The sequence below is a fragment of the Penicillium longicatenatum genome (genome assembly GCF_028827895.1).
Source record: "Penicillium longicatenatum strain IBT 33135 chromosome Unknown contig_7_segment0_segment0, whole genome shotgun sequence".
In the NCBI taxonomy this organism is placed as follows: Eukaryota; Fungi; Ascomycota; class Eurotiomycetes; order Eurotiales; family Aspergillaceae; genus Penicillium; species Penicillium longicatenatum.
The window spans coordinates 4,570,780-4,591,407 of NW_026643124.1; the positions used below are offsets into that span (position 1 = coordinate 4,570,780).

At 50.4% G+C, this 20,628-nt stretch overlaps 9 protein-coding genes across 9 annotated transcripts; 3 read left to right on the plus strand and 6 right to left on the minus strand.

Moving 5' to 3' along the window:
• Window positions 1–12: 12 nt before the first annotated feature.
• On the minus strand, window positions 13–1,138 carry N7484_011970 (opsin family protein; the record flags this gene model as incomplete). Its single annotated transcript, XM_057122357.1, has 5 exons — window positions 13–91; window positions 141–275; window positions 341–828; window positions 881–947; window positions 1,002–1,138. 5 exons carry the CDS (start codon window positions 1,136–1,138, stop codon window positions 13–15), a joined length of 906 nt encoding a protein of 301 aa, XP_056968111.1.
• Window positions 1,139–1,445: 307 nt separating this feature from the next.
• Window positions 1,446–4,442, minus strand: N7484_011971 (isoleucine--tRNA ligase ISM1; the record flags this gene model as incomplete). The annotated part of the gene is made up of 1 exon (XM_057122358.1): window positions 1,446–4,442. One exon carries the CDS (start codon window positions 4,440–4,442, stop codon window positions 1,446–1,448), a length of 2,997 nt encoding a protein of 998 aa, XP_056968112.1.
• An 894-nt stretch (window positions 4,443–5,336) lies between these two features.
• On the plus strand, window positions 5,337–5,852 carry N7484_011972 (uncharacterized protein; the record flags this gene model as incomplete). The annotated part of the gene is made up of 2 exons (XM_057122359.1): window positions 5,337–5,530; window positions 5,588–5,852. 2 exons carry the CDS (start codon window positions 5,337–5,339, stop codon window positions 5,850–5,852), a joined length of 459 nt encoding a protein of 152 aa, XP_056968113.1.
• A 575-nt stretch (window positions 5,853–6,427) lies between these two features.
• On the plus strand, window positions 6,428–7,348 carry N7484_011973 (uncharacterized protein; the record flags this gene model as incomplete). Its single annotated transcript, XM_057122360.1, has 1 exon — window positions 6,428–7,348. The coding sequence occupies one exon, from the start codon at window positions 6,428–6,430 to the stop codon at window positions 7,346–7,348; it is 921 nt and encodes a 306-aa protein (XP_056968114.1).
• A 508-nt stretch (window positions 7,349–7,856) lies between these two features.
• On the minus strand, window positions 7,857–9,443 carry N7484_011974 (UPF0183 domain protein; the record flags this gene model as incomplete). Its single annotated transcript, XM_057122361.1, has 2 exons — window positions 7,857–9,325; window positions 9,440–9,443. The coding sequence occupies 2 exons, from the start codon at window positions 9,441–9,443 to the stop codon at window positions 7,857–7,859; spliced, it is 1,473 nt and encodes a 490-aa protein (XP_056968115.1).
• A 408-nt stretch (window positions 9,444–9,851) lies between these two features.
• N7484_011975 (putative kinesin family protein (BimC)) lies at window positions 9,852–13,490 on the plus strand (the record flags this gene model as incomplete). The annotated part of the gene is made up of 1 exon (XM_057122362.1): window positions 9,852–13,490. One exon carries the CDS (start codon window positions 9,852–9,854, stop codon window positions 13,488–13,490), a length of 3,639 nt encoding a protein of 1,212 aa, XP_056968116.1.
• A 445-nt stretch (window positions 13,491–13,935) lies between these two features.
• N7484_011976 (uncharacterized protein) lies at window positions 13,936–15,045 on the minus strand (the record flags this gene model as incomplete). Its single annotated transcript, XM_057122363.1, has 1 exon — window positions 13,936–15,045. The coding sequence occupies one exon, from the start codon at window positions 15,043–15,045 to the stop codon at window positions 13,936–13,938; it is 1,110 nt and encodes a 369-aa protein (XP_056968117.1).
• A 348-nt stretch (window positions 15,046–15,393) lies between these two features.
• On the minus strand, window positions 15,394–17,225 carry N7484_011977 (glycoside hydrolase family 43 protein; the record flags this gene model as incomplete). The annotated part of the gene is made up of 4 exons (XM_057122364.1): window positions 15,394–15,645; window positions 15,694–16,677; window positions 16,751–16,855; window positions 16,917–17,225. 4 exons carry the CDS (start codon window positions 17,223–17,225, stop codon window positions 15,394–15,396), a joined length of 1,650 nt encoding a protein of 549 aa, XP_056968118.1.
• Window positions 17,226–17,515: 290 nt separating this feature from the next.
• On the minus strand, window positions 17,516–20,051 carry N7484_011978 (uncharacterized protein; the record flags this gene model as incomplete). The annotated part of the gene is made up of 5 exons (XM_057122365.1): window positions 17,516–18,547; window positions 18,596–18,660; window positions 18,757–18,856; window positions 18,965–19,884; window positions 20,015–20,051. 5 exons carry the CDS (start codon window positions 20,049–20,051, stop codon window positions 17,516–17,518), a joined length of 2,154 nt encoding a protein of 717 aa, XP_056968119.1.
• Window positions 20,052–20,628: the final 577 nt, after the last annotated feature.

Sequence of the window (20,628 nt, forward strand, 5' to 3'; positions counted from 1 at the left end):
CACGTAGTTGATTTACGCACCCTCTTCCTCGATCCGGATGGCGCCTTCATTGCCAATTCCGTGAGACCAGAATCCATCCAGGTGGAGGGTACTATCATCATTAGCAAGGATGACGACGGGAGTGGTAGGCTTCAACTTACATTCCCTGCGCACTGTCATGCGACACCACAAGCCAGTAGCTCAGAAGTCCCTGGGTAAAGATATCTTGGACAGCATACAGGATAGTCTCGGTGTCCACACTAATCTTCAAGGCAAGAGTGCCCGCCGCAAAAGCGCTGCCGAGAGTTAGCCAAGCACATCTAACAACGCCACCGGGCTGGGGAAGTAAAATAAAACGTACATCGGGAATAGAGCCAAGGCGAAGAAGGCGGATCCCGAATAAGCTCCAAAGAAGCGTCTCGTCATGGAATCCTTGTTCTGTGCAGCCCGCTGTGCGTGGAAGCCAGCATGGTGGAGCATAGTCAAATACGCAATGCAAGACAGCGTCAACCAGCCCCACCGGGCAGTGGTGTGTCCGGCAAACGAGCCGAACGCAGCAGTTGCGAGCATCACCCAGTTTGCAGCAATAGCAGCAAAGAGGTTCGCGCCCGGGAGACCGGAGACGAGGGCGAAGTTCGTCAGTAAGAGGGGGATGGTAAGAGCCCAGTTCACGAAGCGAAGCCACAGAACGGCACGGATGACATCGTCCGCTGTGTCGGGGACATGCTTGTTTTTGTGGGTGATGCGATGGTGGTTGAATTGCACACCCTGGCCGGTTGAGAGGGCGAAGTAGGTGATGAAGGCGATAGTGGTGATCAAAGCGCTTATGGTGTGGAAGACCCGCTTTGGCTGTGGGGTTGGATTAGCTTAGGATGCTTATCTATTTTTGAAGGTCCCTTACCAGGGGAGCGCGGGCAGATAGGCTGTAGAAGACTAGGGCGGAGATGCCCATGAGCACAGTCACGACCCTGGTATAGCTGTTAGTTGATCTCTTGCATGTTTCTGGGCTGTTCTGGATTTACCAGAGAGTACGTGTTCCAGTGGTGTGGATCCCCTGGAGGATCGGAAAGTTCGGGATGACCGTGGGGATCGGCGCCACTGAGCTGGTGGATGAAGACATGGTGGGAGTCGGGAAGTCGTCAAAGTCAGGCACGATCATATTGGCAGGTAAAAAGATGAATGTGAAGAAGAAAAAGATTGAGATTGTGGAGTGAGAAAGGTCGAAGGAAATACGAGGGAAATCTTGATTTTTGTTTACATCACGACTGTCGTCATCGATACAGGTGCAACGAAAGCGGAACAAAATCTTGGAAAATTTTGGAAATAAAGCTGCAGGTTTCGGGTTTGCGTGGATTCTATGACTAAAATACTGCAGGGGAACACTACGGCTGCAGTGCGAACCAATAATTGCGAGAAGAGAAATGATCAATATGATACATGCAGGAATCTATATAGTACAGGTGGGTTTATGCGGATGCCTCGAGCTCGTCCAATACGCTGTCACACCGGTCGCAGATCGCGTTCTCGGCCTTCAGCTCCGGCACTGCGTACCGCCAGCACCGGTTACACTTGGACGCTCGCGGGGCGTAGACATACACCCGTCCCGGTCCATCAGGCAGCTCACACGCTTCCTCGTATTGCCACTCAGCCTGTGAAATCTCTGCTGGGACCGAGTCGCCAGGGTGACCGAGGGTCACCGATGAGACAACGAAGAGATCGGGAAGCTCGGAGAGGTATTGGTGGAAGACGGTGCCCGTGTCACCAGGCAGGACCACGTGCACGAATGATTGCAAGGACGAACCAAGTTGCTTCTTTCCGCGGGCCTGCTCTTGCAGGTGCTTGATCACCGAGTGGATAGCAACAAGCTCGAGGTAATTCTCATCCAAGGAGGAATTCTGCCATTCGGACGCGGGCGCAGAGGTGATGCGTCGTAAGGGGTGCTCACTGACCGACTTGATGGCGTGAGGGGTGTGCTCCCAGGTCTCCTCCACCAACAGGGGGGTAATGGGGCCAAGGGCTTCTTGGAGGTGATGGTAGATGTAGAAGAGGGTGGTCTGGGCCGCCCGGCGACTAGTGCTGTTCTCGCCCAGGGTGTAAAGTCGATCCTTGATAGCCTCCATGTAAAAGGCGGAAAACTCCAGGTTTGCCCATCGGTTCATTATGCTCACAGCCTTGTAGAACTCAAAGTTCTCACAGGATTTCCGGGATGCAAGGACCATGTCCGACAGGTGTTTGAGGGCGATTCGATCTACGTGCTGCAGCTGCATGTATGGCACCATGCATTCTGGCTGGAAATCAGCCAACGCGCCAAGAAGAAGCTTGAACGTAACACGGAACTTGTGGAGACTGGTGTGAACGGTCTGGAGAACTTGCTTGCCAATCACGACATCACGGGTGTAGTCACTACTAGCTGCCCACAGGCGAAGAGCATCAGCGCCCAGTGCATCGTAGGTCGGACCCTGGTTCTCCGCCTGATTCTTGCCTTTACCCTTGCGCGGTTTTAGAGGAGGCAGGAGGGTTCCATCCATAATGGTCTGGGGCGCGATGGTGTTGCCAATGGATTTGCTCATCTTGCGACCATCTTCATCTAGAGTAAAACCATGGGTGATCAGGTTACGGAAAGGTGCGTGGGGCACGCCAGTCTTGCCAGATGCGAGCTGGTGGGCAATATAAGTCAAGAGACCCGATTGAAACCAGCCACGATGCTGGTCGCTTCCTTCAAGATAGACATCTGCGGGGTGGCTGCGTCCCTCCATGGGAACGTCAATTTCTGACCAACTAGTGCCGCTATCGAACCAAACATCCATCGTATCTGTGCCGCGTCGATAGCCTCCAGCGTCTTCTCGTAGCGATGGTGGTACCCAGGCCGGATCATCGGCGCTATCGGTCCACCAGGCGTCAATGCCTCGTTCCTCAATGGTGTTCATGATATGCGACACGCTTTCTTTGGTCAGAACCGCTTCTCCAGTGGGCCGGTGGTAGATAGCAGGGATTGGTACACCCCAAGCACGTTGTCGCGAAATGCACCATTCGCTGCGGTTCTTCACAAAGTTCTCCAGTCGGTGCTTACCAGCCTCGGGTACGAATCGGACATTCTCGAGTGCTTTCAGCGCATTACTGCGAATATCGGCAACATCAGCGAACCATTGTTCAGTAGCCCGGATAATAATTGGCTGCTTGGAACGCCAATCGTAGGGGTATTTATGATCGTAACGGTGCTGAGCGAGGAGTTGGCCTTGTGATTGTACATATTCTAGAACAGCCTCATTGCCCTCTCCAAGCACCGCTTTTCCAGTTAAGCGAGCAGGGTCATGGGGCATTGCCTTTTCGGTGAATTTACCATCATCATTGACAGGCGCAAAGACCTCAATGCCACGAGCAAGACAGGCTTCGTAATCGTCCATACCATGACCAGGTGCGCAGTGAACCAATCCAGATCCAGAATCTGCAGTTACAAAAGGTGCACCGATAATCAGCTGGATTTCAGCTTCGGGGCCTTTGAACAGAGCTCGGTAGGTGGTCTTGTCCGCTAGTTCCGATCCAAGAATCGATGGTACAATGATATCCAAGTCCTCGTTTAACATATGCTGGAGGTACTCGACTCGTGACTGGGCCACAAGAAGGTATCCATGCGTTTCCGAATGAACAATCGTATACTCCAGGCCTTCGCTGACGGCAATTGCAGCGTTGGCAGGCAGGGTCCATGGCGTGGTTGTCCAGATGACCGCGCTCACATCTTTTGATTGAAGCAACGGGTCCTTTAAGAGATGTTCCGGGATGGTCATCAGAGGGAACTTGACGAGCGCAGCGGTTGAGACGTGGTCATCCTTATATTCCAACTCCGCCTCAGCCAGTGCCGTCCCTGTAGACGGCGACCAATACACCGGCTTGAATTTTCGATAGATGAGGCCTCGATCCACCATCTCCCGGAAGATCCCAAGCTGTCGCATTTCAAACGATTTGTCCAAGGTTTTCCAGTGATTATCCCAATCAGCCATGACTCCGAACCCGCGGAATCCCTTCATCTGGTCCTTGACCGTTTGCCTTGCGAGCTGTCGCGCCGACTTGCGGATCACCGCCGCACTGACCGATTTGTCCGCCACACCCATCTCGCGCAGACCTTGCAGCGCCTTCAGCTCAATGGGCAAGCCGTGGCAATCCCAGCCGGGAACATATCGCACCCGCTTGCCTTGACCCAATTGGAAACGACAGATGATATCCTTCAAAATTTTGTTGAGCGCGTGGCCAATATGCAACTCACCATTTGCATATGGCGGACCATCATGGAGAACGAAGGGTTTGTTGGCAGGACGTTCCTGGCGCTGCCAGGCGTACAGCTCATCGGTGCATCGTTTGAGGTATTTCTTCTGGTCGGTCGGCGACACGCGCGGGGGGAATGCCGATTTGGGGAGTTTGAGGGTTGATGTCCAGGACTTAGGGATTGGCCTTGGCGGTTTCGACATCCTCCTGCATATCCCGTGGAGGTTCCCAAGACTCTGCCGATTGTCGTGAGGCTTGAAAAGCGCGGAATTTGTGACGATCGCGACGGGACTGGGGCTGTACAGCGGGGACCAGCATTACAATCACAGAGCGAATCAAAAAGTACAGAAACCGTAATACAAATACACAAGCAGCTACTACACATCAATCCCATATCTAGACGACCACTTCGACCACTTCACGGGATCCTCTAGAAGCTGCAAAATACTGAAAGGATCGAAGGGCTCCAGAACATAAGGCCTAGGCGGATGTCTGGGTGCCCAATCGAACCATTAATTGGGTCCTTGGAACCTGAAACACGAAATGCTGGCGATCATCAGTCCCTTCGTAAATGCATGTCTCATTTGATGGTTACCATAGTGAACATCGAGTAAGCTGCATACGCATACAAACTGCGGCTTAGCGGACTACTTTAGACATGTAAATAAACAAGTCTTAAATTAGGTGATACAGATACTACTGCATCTGCATCCTGTGCCCGGAGGCTTAGCCCAGACAACGGTCTGTTTATAGCAATGATCATCCAGTCCCCCATCTGCCATGATTGGAAGCCTGAAATCCCCAACCAAACAAACCTCAAAATAGACTGTACTCAATCCTTTGTAAGCTTGGAAGTTGCCTAACTGACTCAGTCAGACTGTACGAGCCGTCCTCCAGTGGGATTCGTTTTTGCTCCACCGTGCCCACAATGCAATCGATCTGAGATTTGATGATGCATGGTATGGTCATGTCACATGTAGATTCAAGCCCCACAATTGAAGCTGCACGGCTCAAGAAGTATAAAGGGGGCGTCTCCCCACAATCAAGTTCCATCTGTTAGCAATACTTCCGTCTGAATCTCAATTGTCAACGTCACTATGAAGCTCACCATCGCTTCTGCCATTCTTGCAGCAGGCTCGACGCTTGCTGTTCCTACCAGACGGAGCAGCTCCCTAGCAATCACTGATTTCATTGCCATAGCGGGTCCCTCAGACCCTGGAGCATCCATGCAATTCGTTGTCACCGACCCAAGATACCCCAATGACACACCAACAGATTGCAATTTGATCTGGTAAGTTCCTAAACATCCCAGGTCCCAACGCATCCAGACCAATAACCCCTACTATAGGGATTACGGGCAAATGCCCAAGTCGAGTGCTCGTTGCAATGATGGAGAGTACTACATTAAGTTCCCTCAGGGTGCTCCGAACTTCAATCTCTTTACTCTGGAGCTTCAGAGAGTCAATGGCTCTATTCCTGAGAAGGGCCATGCTGTACTGAACTCCAATGCCAATGGTAGCGCTCCTGGGACGAAATGGATTTGCCAGGATAACCCACAACCCGAGGTGAAGATCAAATGTGCCTACAACGGTACGCTTTATATGCCCGTCTAAGGAGATTGAGCTAGGAATATGGAAATTATGGTAGTTCTGAGTGTTTAAACGGTGGTCGTTCTCTAGACTGTACATACGCTGCATTCACTTATGGCATTGGAATCTCAATTCGGATTTCTGAGACAGTCATAGCCCAATTCAGTCACATTATGCCTTCACCTTCAACATTTTCTGAGTGAATCCATCCCAACGCTTTCCTGCTTCCTCCACCCTTCCCTTCACTATCGTTCTATTCACTCCCCTTCCGTCCACCATTCCCCCTCCTACCTCTTTCAGAGTCCACCTTTCGATCTTCCGACGTAACCATGCACTTCATCAATTTCCAGGTAAGAGACAACGACGATGCTTCATTCGCGGAAATGTTTCACTGGCTGTGATCTGCTTTCTAACGGGACAAGTTGGATTTTCCTACAACACCCACCAAGGCCCCCAAGACTCGCACTCCCCGAACGTCTCAGAACCCGAGAGCTTTGAGCACTTCAAGGGCTCCTCTGGCCCCTCGTACTTCCGTGGCAGCTCCGAGGACTTCTTTTAATGTCCAGCCTACTGATTTTGTGAGCCCCCTTCTTACTATTATGTCTTCGCCTTTCCCCTTCACGGCATCGCCTAATCAGCAGAGCGCTTCTGTTCAGTATGTGGATTCTCCAATGCCTCTTCTTAAGACACCTTTTGCTCCGCCTGTTGAGCAGGATACCCACATAAATACTCAGAACGGGACTTACGCTGGCATATCTACTCCCATGCGCGACCAGACTACTCTCGTTGATCCCACCAGCTCTCAGATGGGACAGGATACCCAATCCAGTACTCTGAGTGGGCTTTACACCAACCAGCCTATTCAATGGACCGCTCCGACTACTGCTATGGAGCCAACTGTCTCTCAACCAGGCCAGGGCACTCCTTTCATGGTCCTGAATACTCCTGTCAAGCCCTCGACCACCCTTGGCAACCCTTGGCCCTCCCCAAATTCATCTACCAACTCGCCTCATGGAAACAGTCACTCAACCCAATCAGCCATCATTAAAAATGCTCTGGCTCAGCCCATTGAGAACTGTCTCCCTCCGCAGGGTCCCCAAGGCTACATGTCCGACGATGACATCTGGAACGAAGAACTCCGTGTGGGAGGCCCCCAGCTCTGCGCCCTCCCCGCGAACACCTTCTGGTTTGATGAGGGCAGCCACTATCATAATCTTGCGTGGAGCGGGAACTTCCTCGACCAGATATACAGGTTGATTCACTCATTTTCCATCGATGTAATTGAAGTGATGCTGGTCACCCGCCAATCGCAATGGGGCCTGATGCCGGAACCTATTGTTACTTTGCTAATATTTGCAACCCGAAAGAATTTGGATGACGATTGGGTGCCGTGTGCTCGGAAGATTCGCAAATACCTCACCACACTGATCAGGGACCCGAGCATCTCAGTTGAAATTGCAGATCCGAGCGCCTACGAATTCGAAGGATCTCCCTTCGTTCTGCCCATGAATCTCGCCTAAGGAAGTTGTTTATTGTCGGGTTTGTCGGCTTATCTGCCTTTTTGTCTGAATGACTGCGAGCATTTTTAATGATCCTTCAATGATATTTTACTGCGAGTGTCTCCCTGCTAGGCCTACATAGTAAATCTCTATATTGTACTGCGTAGGCTTCAAATATTTGCTTTTGTAGTAAAGATGGACCTGCTACAGGTTGATAAGACAGACTTGCCAAGTCATTGAGCTAGACATGTAAATAATAATTTTCTCTGCTCCGAACATCCGGCCCTGCTGCCGTGGCATTTGTTGACGTTCCCCTGTGCCGAGCCAAACCCATCTCACTCACCCTTTTGCCCTTTATCTCTTCTTTCTCGTCGATTAGGCTCTCCAAGGAGAAAATTAACAAAGTCTTTACGTTGTAGAGAAGTAGCATATAATTGTGAACCATAAATGTCATAATACCGCTTAGATCTGATATAAAATATACATAAAACGCCACTCTTCCTATGCACCGAATGCCCGACAGGGTAGGTTAATAAACCGTTAGACAGCTGACCGCACCATTCTTTAAAACTTCAAACAGAAGCCCCGGGAATCCAAAAAGTTCCGTATTTCCCAAGCCGCCGTCTTGTCCATCCGGACCGGCCCTGGGCCCTCGGGCTGTGGTTTCTTCCCAGCCCCCAAGGAATTCCACACTGCTCTCTGGACTATCGCCCCAACCTCGATTCAGAACCATGGGCCGTTGCGTGGAGCGCTCCTCTAATTGGTTGCTATAATGTCCTTTCCAAACATCACGGAGCCGCTTGGAAATTTCATCATATGGCGTTTCAGAAGTAAGACCATCACCGGACTGGTCGAGGTGGATCATCCAGCGGCTTCGACGATGACGATTGAAGGGGTATGATCCTGGTACATTCCCATGTAGAACCAATTTGGTCACGGTCAGTTGAGATGAGAATGGTGGAGAGGTTGGATCTGATATGCCTGAATTCGGGAAGGCCGGCCCTGCTGTTTCCGGGTACGAGATGAAGGCATCGAAGCCGTGGTGAAAGTAGTTAAAGAAGCATTCTGTTGGCAACGAGGTTGGGTCGCCAATGTTGCTTGGGGAAATTTCCTCGTCTGAGTCATCTGTCACGCTGTTACTGGAGGAATGATCAGTGTCAGGTATATCCATAGCTCGTCCCGGCGAGGGACTCATATGCAGAGGGTCCCCGCCGCTAGTCCCTGTTGCGCGGTGTATAGAAATTCGTCGGTCATGTTTACGATAGATGGCATCCGGAGGACCAAACCCAGCGATCAGATCCTGGGGAGTGGTTTCCCCGAGGTTAATTAGCAACGGTGGACTCGCTCGCCTAATCACTTCTAGCTTCCCAGCGCCGAGGATATGGATTTCCTCGACCTCATCGGCGAAAGACTCGCGTGATTTGCCGGCGACCGCGGAAAATCGGGGACCTTGAGGTGGTTGGGTGAACAGTTTCATTCGGATCTCGGGCCAAGAAGACCCTTGAAATATGGACATGGAGGTTGCCGGCAGAGCAGCGGAGGACGAAAGCAAGGCTACGAAGTCACACTGGTCGGACCAGGCGGAATGTTGCAGCGGGAACGAGAATGCAACTCCAGGATACGACAGCACGTAGGTACCGTACGAGGACCTATCCACCGGTGGGACATACTCGCCCGGGTAAGACGGGCCAAACAGGCGATTGTAGACATGCCGAAAACTGGGACCTTGTGGGGAGGTCGCTGGCTCATCTTTTTTGCCACTTTTTAGCACATCCTGACTCTTGTAGACCAGATTAATTCGAGAAAAGTCCAGCACTTCGATTAGGCGGAGTCTCTGGTCGGGGCCATCGAAGCGAAGGCGCAACCCGTTGGAGGGCAACTGTAAGACCACCGGTTTACAGAGGGGTTCGGTGGAAGAGTACGACAGATCGATCGCAGGATATACGTGGGGATGAGACTTCACGCGGGTTAAGACGTTGTGGAGAGAAGCACCGAGAGCTGAGCAACAATTAGCCTTATCTTCCTGTGCAGATCATTCGAGATAGAGGGACTTGCTAATAAAGCCCAGGCCTTTGCCAGGAAAGATTTGGACTGGTGCCGAGTTTCTGGCACTCATGGCGACGTTATTCTGATAGAAACCATCCACCAGAAGCAAAATAAGATGAGAAACTGGAGAGACAGGTGAAGATAAGGGAAGGCGACCTTAGGAAGGAGCGATCACCCGCGGGGAAACCACGATGACGCTCGGTCATGTGGGAGGGGGCATGACTGTTGTGAACTAGCTATATTAGGCAGGCGGTATGGACCTGGGCTGACAATGTTAATCCTTTGTGATATGTAGGTCACGTGCGCTTTGTTTATGTTTTGCCCAATGGATCCACTCGTGCATCCTAGCATTTGAAACGATCCCCTCTTTGTTCCACGGTTGACTCCCCTTTTACCCACAACATCGAGGCACCGATCGTCCTCTTTTCGTTCCATCACAACGCGAAATCTGCCAACATTGATCGCTGCATCAACTACCATGGCCGGCCCAGCTCGGCCTGCCTCCTCCCTTCCAACGAAGCGGACCGGTTTGCGCCAGCCGACTCGACGTGCAGGTTCCGTCGTGCCAGAACAAAGAGGAGTGTCGCCAGCAGTCACAGCTAAGTCTGCGGCAACGTCAGGTGCTGCTGTCGCGGCGCGTGCTTCAAAAGTTAGTCCAGAGCAAGCTAGCGCGGCAGCAAAGCGAAAGGAGCGGGAATTCGAACGGGAGATCAATGAGAATACAAGCATTCATGTGGTTGTGCGTTGTCGCGGTCGAAATGATCGTGAGATTCAAGAGAACAGTGGGGTTGTGCTATCCACCGAAGGCGTCAGTGGGAAGCAAGTCGACCTTTCTATGGGGCCCAATGCGCTTTCCAACAAGGTATATGCTTTTGACAAAGTTTTTTCTCCGGCTGCAGACCAAACTGTAGTTTTCGAAGAAACCGTCATGCCGATTGTCAATGAGGTAAGCGAAATTTCCGAGCCAGACGGGGATTACCTGTTAACTGTGTTGCAGATGCTCGCAGGCTACAACTGCACCATTTTCGCATACGGCCAAACAGGCACCGGAAAGACATACACCATGTCCGGAGATATGACCGACACCTTGGGTATCCTGTCCGACGATGCTGGCATTATTCCGCGCACCCTCTATTCCCTTTTTCAGAAGCTTGAGGGCACGGAAAGTACAGTCAAGTGCTCCTTCATCGAACTTTACAACGAGGAATTGCGCGATCTACTCTCTGCTGATGACCACACAAAGTTAAAAATTTTTGAAAATGAGAAGAAGGGCCATGCAGCCACCATGGTGCAAGGAATGGAAGAGACTTACATCGATTCGGCCTCCACCGGTATTAAATTATTGCAAATGGGCAGTCTCAAGCGTCAAGTTGCTTCGACAAAATGTAATGATCTGAGTTCTCGCAGTCACACCGTTTTTACAATCACTGTTCTTACGAATCGAACAAGTGAATCCGGCGAGGATTATGTTACTTCTGGGAAGCTGAACTTGGTGGATTTGGCCGGAAGTGAAAATATCGGGCGGAGTGGTGCAGAGAACAAGCGTGCGGCCGAAGCTGGTCTGATCAACAAAAGCTTGCTCACTTTGGGGCGAGTCATCAACGCGCTGGTGGACAAGAGCTCGCATATTCCTTATCGGGAGTCGAAGCTCACACGATTATTGCAAGATTCGCTTGGTGGCCTCACGAAAACCTGCATTATCGCCACGGTGTCGCCTGCACGAAGCAACTTGGAAGAAACGATTTCGACCCTGGATTACGCTTTCCGGGCCAAAAACATCCGCAATAAGCCTCAGATTAACTCACTAATCTCGAAAAACAAGTTACTCCGGGAGATCGGGATGGAAATCCAAAAGCTGAAGAGCGAGCTCATTGCTACACGTAACCGCAATGGTGTGTACATGACACCGGATGCCTACGAAGAGATGAGGATGGAAAGCGAGTCTCGCAGAATCGTCAACGGAGAACAACGTGCAAAAATCGAGTCAATGGAGTCAAGTTTACGACACAAGGTCCAAGAATTATTTGCTCTGACTGGAAATTTCAACACTCTGAAGGAGGATAATGAGAACACCCAAAGAAAACTCAATACCACAAGAGGCGCTCTAGAAGACACCGAAGTGAACCTGAAGAACACTTCTGAGAAGCTGGATGAAGAGATGGCGGTTCGCAAGGCGCATCAGTACACGGAGAAAAGGCTGCGTGAGATAGGTGCCGATCTTCTGTCTATGCTGGATGGCACTGTTGATGATGTCCGCGGACTTCACGCTAAAATAGACCGGAAAGACGTCTTGGAAACTGACAACCGCCAAATATGGCAAGCATCTACCGGGGAGCTTTGCGATGTGACTGGGAAAATCGATGCTCGTATGGAACACTTTCAAGCGCAGCATGCCATGCTCCTGCAGAGCATGTCTACCCGGATCCGCGAATTTGTTGGTAGTGAGATTTGTGCAGTCCAGTCAGCTCGCTCCCAGCTTCAAGAGTACGACTGCACTTTTGACAAGGTCGAAGCTGAAGCCAAGAGCCAAACCAGCGGTGCCCACGATGAGATGAACGAAGTTCTTGAAGAAATCAAGGTCCTTCGAGAGGATGTCAAGACGAAGGTTGGGGAGGGATTGAACGGACTATCAGCTGCAGCTGCGCGAATTTCTGAAGAGGTCATTGGCGAATTCTCCCAGTTTCACTTGCAGTTGCACTCATCCTACAGTGCCCTCGGAAAGGATTTCAAGAGCATGTTCGACACCATGGCAGCCCACCTAGAACAGCAGAAGACTGACGTCAACCGGCTTCGACTTGAGCTTCAGGAATCCAATCGCCAAGCAGTGGAGGCAAATCGAAAAGCCTCGTCTACTTTGGCCCAGGTGATGGAAGAGGAGCAGGCTAGTGCCCAGGCTGAGCGTGACAATCTCATGTCTCAGATCCGAAACTTGCTCGAAGATTCCAGCCAACGGCAATCGACTCGTCTCAAGACTAAGGTCGATGGTCTTCGTACAGACATTTCCGCCTCTGGGGATTCTCTAGAGCAAGCCACAGTTCAATACGACCGACATGTCGACGAGTGGATCTTCAGAGAAGAACAGTTCGCCAAGGATGTTATCACATCTAGGGACGATATCAAGACCAAGATGCAACATGACTGGGAGACATTCGATCAACGCAACGCATCCATCCAGCGCACCACTGAGTCTGTACACCAGGAAACTGTGCGTATTGTGGATGCACAGATGAGTGATATGAGCAAGCAAATGGAAGCACTCGATGATTTTGTTGCCAAGGCTCGTTCTCACAATGGCCGCTTCCATGAGGCACAGCTTGGCAGTCTGGCAGCAATTAATTCGAGCGTGCGAGGCTCCCGTGAAGCTATCCAAAGTCATTTGAGTGGATTTGGTGAACGCGCTGGTCAACTTCAGGGTGATATCGACACGCATACCACGGACATGAGTCAGTGCACAGCCCCTCTGCAGAAGGAGGTCCGTCAGCCACTCGTCAACCTTAGGGACAACTTTGAAAGACACCCGATGAAGGAATACATTCCATCTGGTGTCACGCCCAAGAAACGGAAGTACGAGTACCCTACGAATCTGCCTCGCACCGAGTCCCATGATGGGCTTCGTTCCCGGCACCGAACCTCAAAGCAATTTACTGCGCTTCCATTTAACGAGGAAGAAGACACTCAGCCAGCCCCTGTCTCTAGCCCTCCCGCCTCGTCTCCTGCAAAGACCTTTGTTTATAGCGATCCCGTGGAGGAGGTCGAAACTCGGCGCTCATCAGTGGCCGTGACATACAACAATTCTGGCTTGAGAGAGGTCGATCTCAACGTCGCCAAATCCCTCTCTGATCTTGCCGACGATATCCCTATTCCCAACAAACCCGATACCCCAGTACACACCCCAGTCGCGGATCTCGACAATACCCCTGCTAAGGACGAGTCTGATCCGCCGACCCTCAAGCGCCGCCGTTCCGACTCGATCAGTACCAACAACACTGTCGAGAGCAAGCTTCCCCAGAAGATGCTCTCCAAGAAGATGGCCGGCATGATGGAGGGTCGTGAAAACTTACCCCCATCTGCTGGCCCCGGAGGCCGACGATTATACCGAAGCCGCGCTCCAAACTAATTGGATGATCTCCTTTGTCTCCTCTGGCTTTTTTTGTTTTTCTCTTTCCTCTTTTCTTTTTTTTTTTTTTTTTTTTTTCGTGCGCTTTGAATATGACCTCTTGATACCCAATGTCGCTGGTGCTTGGTTGACCGGAGTTTCTGGCTAGAAAAACCATGTCGGATATTGTCATTCTTTTCCCTTTTTTTGTTAACCCTTCTCCTGCTGTACGACTGTTGGGCTATGGGGAAGGAGCTCCAACAGAAAATGCATTTCTTACAGGCGTTAGGTGATTTTAGATGATCCCATATTTACCCTGACCAGGTTTTTTTGGTCTAAATCGAATACCTTGATCTAAGCAAGTTCGAACGTAAAAAGCAGATTGGTATACGCATCCGAAAGGAAAACTAAATTGCACCCATGCATCAACTCCTAAATGCGCCTGATCATGGTTACCAAAAAGCCACTACCCTTCCGCTTCATCCAGGGCTGGCTTCTGGCTGATGTGCTCCTTCAGCACAGCGTCGGGCACTTCAGCATCTTGCACCTGTTCCTCCGCACCTATCTTCTCCTTATCATGCGGCAGCTCATGTGCCTGTTCTTGGTCTGCTCCAACCTCAGTCTCTCCATCGCGACCTTGGGCCTTTCCACCCTCGGAGTCCTTTACCTTCGCCGAATCAATGACAGTCTGTAACTCCGACATCCGCTTGGCAAACTGATTCATCATATCCTCCAATCGTGGTGTTCCATGCTCCTTCCCAGACTCAGCAGCATATGGTAAACCCGCCGTCCCGTGAATCTTCAGCATAAGCCCATGTCCCGCCCCGTCACCGTCCTCATTATTTTCAAATGTCGGCGCTGGAACCATCTCGCTCTTCATGACCTGCCAATCTGGCGAGAAACTCTTTGCTGATGTGACACGGAAATACGGATGTGATGCTGTTCCGGCACCGGGAGATAGTTGTGTTGCTGGGGAGGTGGACATGGTATTCGTGGTTCCGGCGCCAAAGTTAATGGTTCCTGGTGCTGCTGCGGAAGTGGAGTGCTCAGATGCGGGGACTGGTTCAACGTCCAAAACGACGTACTTATCTTGGACGCCCGGAATCGGAGGAGGAAGAAGAAGCGTGGATGGCTCCTGCGCTTCTGGTCCATCATGCTGTCCGGTGTAGACATGATTTCTGCTAGCGGGCAGAGCGTCCTGCTGTGCTTCCAGACTACGGAGAGCTGCCTCGGTGATGATGTCGGTGTCGTCGTCGGAGAAGATGTAGTGCACGGTTGGGTGGTGGTATACGCCTGCAGGAATATCCTCGATCAACGTGAAGAATGGTTGGAAGGCCGGCTGTTGCGAGGTTTCATCTTGCACTTCGGCTGCTCCGGGGTCATCTGGTGCCCCGTGGGGTAATGCGGCGAGCTCCGTTGCTTCTCCGCGGGGTTGCAAACTGCCCAGCTGGGAGCTGGATACGGTCCGTGGGATGTCCGTTGGACTGGAGGACTGGAAGGAAAGTTGGATCGGGTTGTTCAGAGGCATCGCTGTCGCTACATCTCCACACTTGAGCTGCTGAGATGATCCAGACATGATCGACGGAGCTTCTTATCGATAGCGACACGTGATCCTGCACTAAACAGCCAAAGCACTACAGTTGGCCGTGCACGGTGCTACAACATGTCCAAGCTTGATGTTATACTTTTTACTGATTTATCTCCAGTCTCTCCATGCATATGATTTATCGGCCACAGCGTTCGAAGCTGATTAAGTTGGAATTTGGAACCGGCGTGTCTATCACCGTTACCGAGATATATCTCCTCAGATGCATGCACAAGCGGCATTCAACGACCTTCTATTACCTACACGTTTAAAGACCTTTTTAAATCTCGCTTGAACTTGTGAACGGAAGAATTTGGGCCCATAAAAACCTTTCGCCTGTTAAGAAGCAACCTTCCACTGCGCAAACTCGAAATGCGCCGGTTGGAAACACGGTTTGTCATAGGCACCCTGCGCGTAAATCGCAAAATGAGCCCCAGTGTTGGGTGATTCTTTTCCAGATCGGCGATGAGTCAACGATGCGCTGGAAATTTCACCCAATTTGATCAATTTTGATTGATTGGTCTCGGAGGAGGAGAAAAAGAGTTCGTATCGTGTGGGATGTGCACGGATGGTGAGTTCAAGAGAAGAAGTCTGTAACAGCTGATGGGTAGTTTCCTGCTCTTGTCAATATGGTCACACCCCATGGCTGATTGATCGATTAGGATAAAGTACCTTGAATTCACCGCTCGTATCATCATAACAACGAGACACAACCTCCAGACCTTCTTGTGTGTCATCCCACGGCTTGCGAATTCCAATCGAAGCGTACGCAAATTGCGACCACCAGATGGCCGCTCCGGCCTCATTACCAGCTTCTGTTGGTGCGAAGTCCACTTTGGTCGACCAGTCACCCGAAAACCCAGTCTGCTTTTGCAGTAGCATGGACGGGCACTCGGACTGGTCCATGCGATATGCATTGCCATAGATGCTCAAGCACCCCGGTCGTTCGGATAATGAATAATCATCCTTCAGCGGCGTTCGTAAACGGTACCAACCAAGCTGCATTGTGGGACCATCGAAGTCATCTCTCCAAATCTGCGGCTGTGGAAGAAGATTCATACCCTCCGCCTGTATCTGGAGACTGATTTTCTGCCGGCCGTTGACAATCGGCCACCCATCAATCCACTCCACGGGAGCCATGAATGTTTCCCGTCCAAGTTGTGAGATGAGCTCGGACTTCATTCCTTGGGGTCGAACACCCAAGAACACGGCCCACCATTTTCCATTAGGAGCATCAATGAAATCAAGATGCCCAGTATTGCGGATTGAAGCATCTTCGTTGTTGAAGATGACTGGGTTAACGGTTCCTTCTGGACCAACTTCCCATGGCCCGAAGGGGCCTGTGGTACTGCGACAGATCCACTGTTGGTGGCCCTCATCGGTGCCGCCTTCCGCTGTGCTCAAATAGTAGTACCCATCTTTTTTGAAGATGTGAGGGCCTTCGGCAATACCGATGCTGAAAGGTGAGATCCGATTGTATTTCACAGGCCCTAAGCACCGACCTGTAGCTAGGTCAATCTCCGAAGTGAAAGATGCCAGTCCAAGACCATGTTTCTTGACTCTGGGATCAGTGATCATGTTGACGGCAGAAAAATAAACTTTGTCATCATCATCAAAGAAGAGCTTTGCGAATAAGTTAGTAAAAGCTTTGATTAGGCGTTCCATTAGATGTAAGCCCGGAGAATGAACCACTTACGTCCTGATCAATGCCGGGGACATCGAAGAATATTGGATCAGACCAAGAACTAGACTTCCAAATATCTGTAGTAGAGACGTAGAAGCCACGTGGGATCACAATGTCCTATTAATCGTTGTCAGTAATCGCCCGGCAAGTCATGGCTTATCGTATGTGAAGAACTAACCCATTCTTTCGGCCGGAATCGATGCGTACATCCGACAGATACATAGAAACGACCTTTGTTATAACGTATTGTTGGTGCCCAGAGCCCACCAGAAGGTTCAGTAGTTCGCATGTTCAATTGCGAGTGTCTTGTGATGACATGGCCGATGAGTTTCCATTGCAACAGATCTTTGCTCTGATAGATCGGAATGCCGGGCCAGTACTCAAAGGTTGAAGTGACCAGGAAATAGTCATCGTTTACTCGACATATGGATGGATCGGGGTTGAAACCCGGGATGATAGGATTGTTGAATGCCCCACCAGAGGACATGGTGGAGAAGTTTGCCATTGACGTATGGAAGGCTTGAAGTGTCAGACGTAATCGTTCTCACGTTCACGATCAAGTCGCCTTTGAAAATTCTCTTTGTGATGACTTGGGGTGTTGAACATTTAAATTCATGATTTGTTTCGCACGCCAACGATAGAAGCTGTGCGGAGTTGATGTGGAGTTGATGTGGAGGGGAGGCGGAGTGAAGGTGGACGTCGGCAACTCGAGGATCACGCCGAACGCCAAACACCGCAGTTTGGATGACAGCTTGGAACGGCATTTGTATTCAATGATCACGAATTACCAAGAAATTGATCCAGGATATCTCCGAAAGCTACGGCCAGGCGATGGCATTTTATAGCGCGTAGACAGTCGCGGGCATCTGCAACCTGAGACAGCAGCAAATCTTTTGCTTGCGAAGACATTTCGTCACAATGCTCGGTAGTTTCCTCTCCGTTTTCTGGAATCCGCGGGTCCTTGCTGCTGTATCCCGGTCCTGGGAGATTTGAGGCTAGAGGCATCTCTTGCCGCTGAATGATAGTAACCAGACCGTGACTCCCAAACCGTGACATGACCCAGAAGACGAGTCCACTCATAAAGAGGCAGATTGACAATTCGAATCCGCTCCGCTGCGCCTCTCCAGTGGCAATGGTCTCGTGTGCTGCCTTCAACATTTGAATTGTGCCGTCTAATATGAATGGGGCTCTCTCTTCCTGAAGCCAATTGCGCAATGACTGCTCGGCTAACGCTATATCCTCCTCCGATCCAGATCGGCCGGCAACAATGTGTAGATCTGAAAAGTTGATGCGAAGTGCTAAGATGGCCAGATGATAGAGAAGAATCCCCGGAAAATTCTTTTGATAGCGATTAGTGGGATCGGCCTGATTGTTGTCTCCATAGAAGGTGGCCCAGTTATCTAGACAAGATTCCAACCACATTCGACGCTCTTCTAGCGAGTTACCGATTTTCTGGGGTGCCATTGATAGCGGAGAGCTCAATAGCCCTGTGGGGTTGAGCATGCAGATGGTTTGTCGCCATTCAAAGACATGCGTGTGCAATACGTAGGCGTAGAGAGTCTTGCAGAAGTCATCCAAGGGGGGAAAAGGCAGAACATCAGGAATTTCGTTATACAAAAGAATGCTTGTTAAGGTCGTTAAAAAATAAGTGCTGGGGGGAATATCGGCTGGTCCAAGCAAAGCCTTCCAGGCCCAAACCGTTGGTGCATTCCAAAAACCATCCGAACATGGCAATGCGGCGTTCACAGTTTCGGCTTTGCTGATGTAGGGTTGACGTTGAAAAAAAGCTGCGATCTGACAGTCCAGTATCTGAAAAGCTTGTTAGCGTACTCTCATTTGTGGTAAAGTGGTACTCACATATATGGAAAGCCCCAGTCGCTTTCTTTGTTCATCTTGGATCCACTCCGTCCATGCCTCAATTACTGATTTTCGAATTTGCCTGGATGAAGGATGAGAGACAGGATGTTTTCTCCGACAATCTAATAGTTGTTCGCGCCGGCAGTAAACAGTCAGCTCACCTCGATCCCCCTCGGCACGCTCATAGGCCATTTTATGACCCAGCCACATAGCAGCGAGCGCGACGAGGAAAAAAGCAAACAGATTGTCAACTGATGCCAACTGAATAAAAAAGTTTGTTAGTCATAACAGTCATGGGATTACACAATCGAATCAACGTTCTCATGAATTTTTTTGTTAATTCAAATAATAGGGTGGGATCGGTCTCACATATCTCGAGTCTTTTTGCTGCATCAACTTGATCGACATTCTAGTCCTTTCAAGATATGCCAAGGTAAATCGACCCTGATTGGACTGCGAATAGCCGGAGCCCAAGATTGACATCGCCAACAAAAGTATGGGCGGACAAGTGTGTGGATCAAATGTTGGCACGTGTATCACTGGGAAGCGAGGGTGCACATGAATGAAATATAGTTGGAGGAAGTACTGGATTCCCAAGGGAGGCGGGAATGTAAACTTGGATTTGCTTTTTGGACTGCAGAAACCGTCGAGGAGTGGCGAAGTGACAGTTTCAATCATTGCCGCATGTGTGCTTTCTGTGACCCGGCAACTCGTCTGTAACTTCCCCACATTTGCAGCGAGAAAGGCGTTTTGTTCATCATTATCAACATAAGCAGCTGCTTTTGACGAGGTGCAATGGACAGTCCCTTGAACTGGGCTAGCATTTCGGCTTTGATGATAAGACCATGCTTGAGGCTGATCTTCATGAGGGCCATCGTCATCAACGGCAGGTTGCTCTGTATTTGCGCCAGAAATGGCTTCGGCGTGATCTAGCCCAGCTGGCAGACCAGGGTCATTGAATGAATGCACAGTATCAAGAGGGCTGTGAGTTGATATACCCTGTGACAGAAAATCCAGAGCCCAGTCCATGTTGACGGAATTTAGCCCCTCGCCGTAAAATGGCCACTGGAAACTCCAATCTGTTGCCTCAGATTGCTCAACAGGAGGAGCCGCATTTGTAGCGGAGGGAGAATTGGACACAGACAGTTGAGGCCCTTCTGAGCTCTCTACTGTCTGATGTTCAGGGACAGGGGAAGGATCGCTGTCAATTTGGGCTCGACGCCGACGCTTTGCCGGGGTAGGGCGCTCTTCTGTTTGGCTTAGAGTATGTGAACTCTTCGTAGGAAGTTCTGATGAATAATCCCTATCTTCTTCATGAATTCTCTTATGTCTGAATAAAGTGTCACTTGAAAAAGATGTTAAACTCCCATTTAATCGATTTGAAAATTAAGTCGCCAATAAAGAGATCTCGTAACTCACCTCCTGCCAAATTTGGCTGGACAATCAGGGCATTCATATTGATCTGGATTTTCATCATCTTTCATGTCACATCAGTTATATTCAGATCAAACGGCTGATTAGCTCAAAGGATGCTTACGTTTTTCTCGATAATGCCTGACAAGATTTTCCCGACGAGTAAACGACTTGGGACACTTAGAGCAGTGGTGGTCTTGAGTCGGTCTGTCTTTCATGACGTCGCTCTAGGCCACTCCGAACTGACCTCATCTGCAGCACTACGAGGGCGCGTTATCGCAACACGGTGTTGGGGCGATTGGAGTGCGAATGTCGTGTGGACGGGAAGTGGATGTTGACAGAGTGGAGTGGCGACAAGGCGGAGGCGGACTATTCGGCTTCTCCGATTCCCAGTGCTATCCGCCGTACAATATCGGCAGAGGATGACATTGCCGAAATAATATTTACTTTGAGGAAACCTCTTATCTATTGTCACCTTGTAGCTCATTTGCAGCCTCGATTTGATCTCTCAGCCCAATTTCTCCTCTACGTTTCTTCTGGATTGCAGAGACGTGAAGCAAGAATGACCCGAACATCTATCAATGGTCCTTTTGAACCCACTAGTAGTTCCAGGTCGGAAT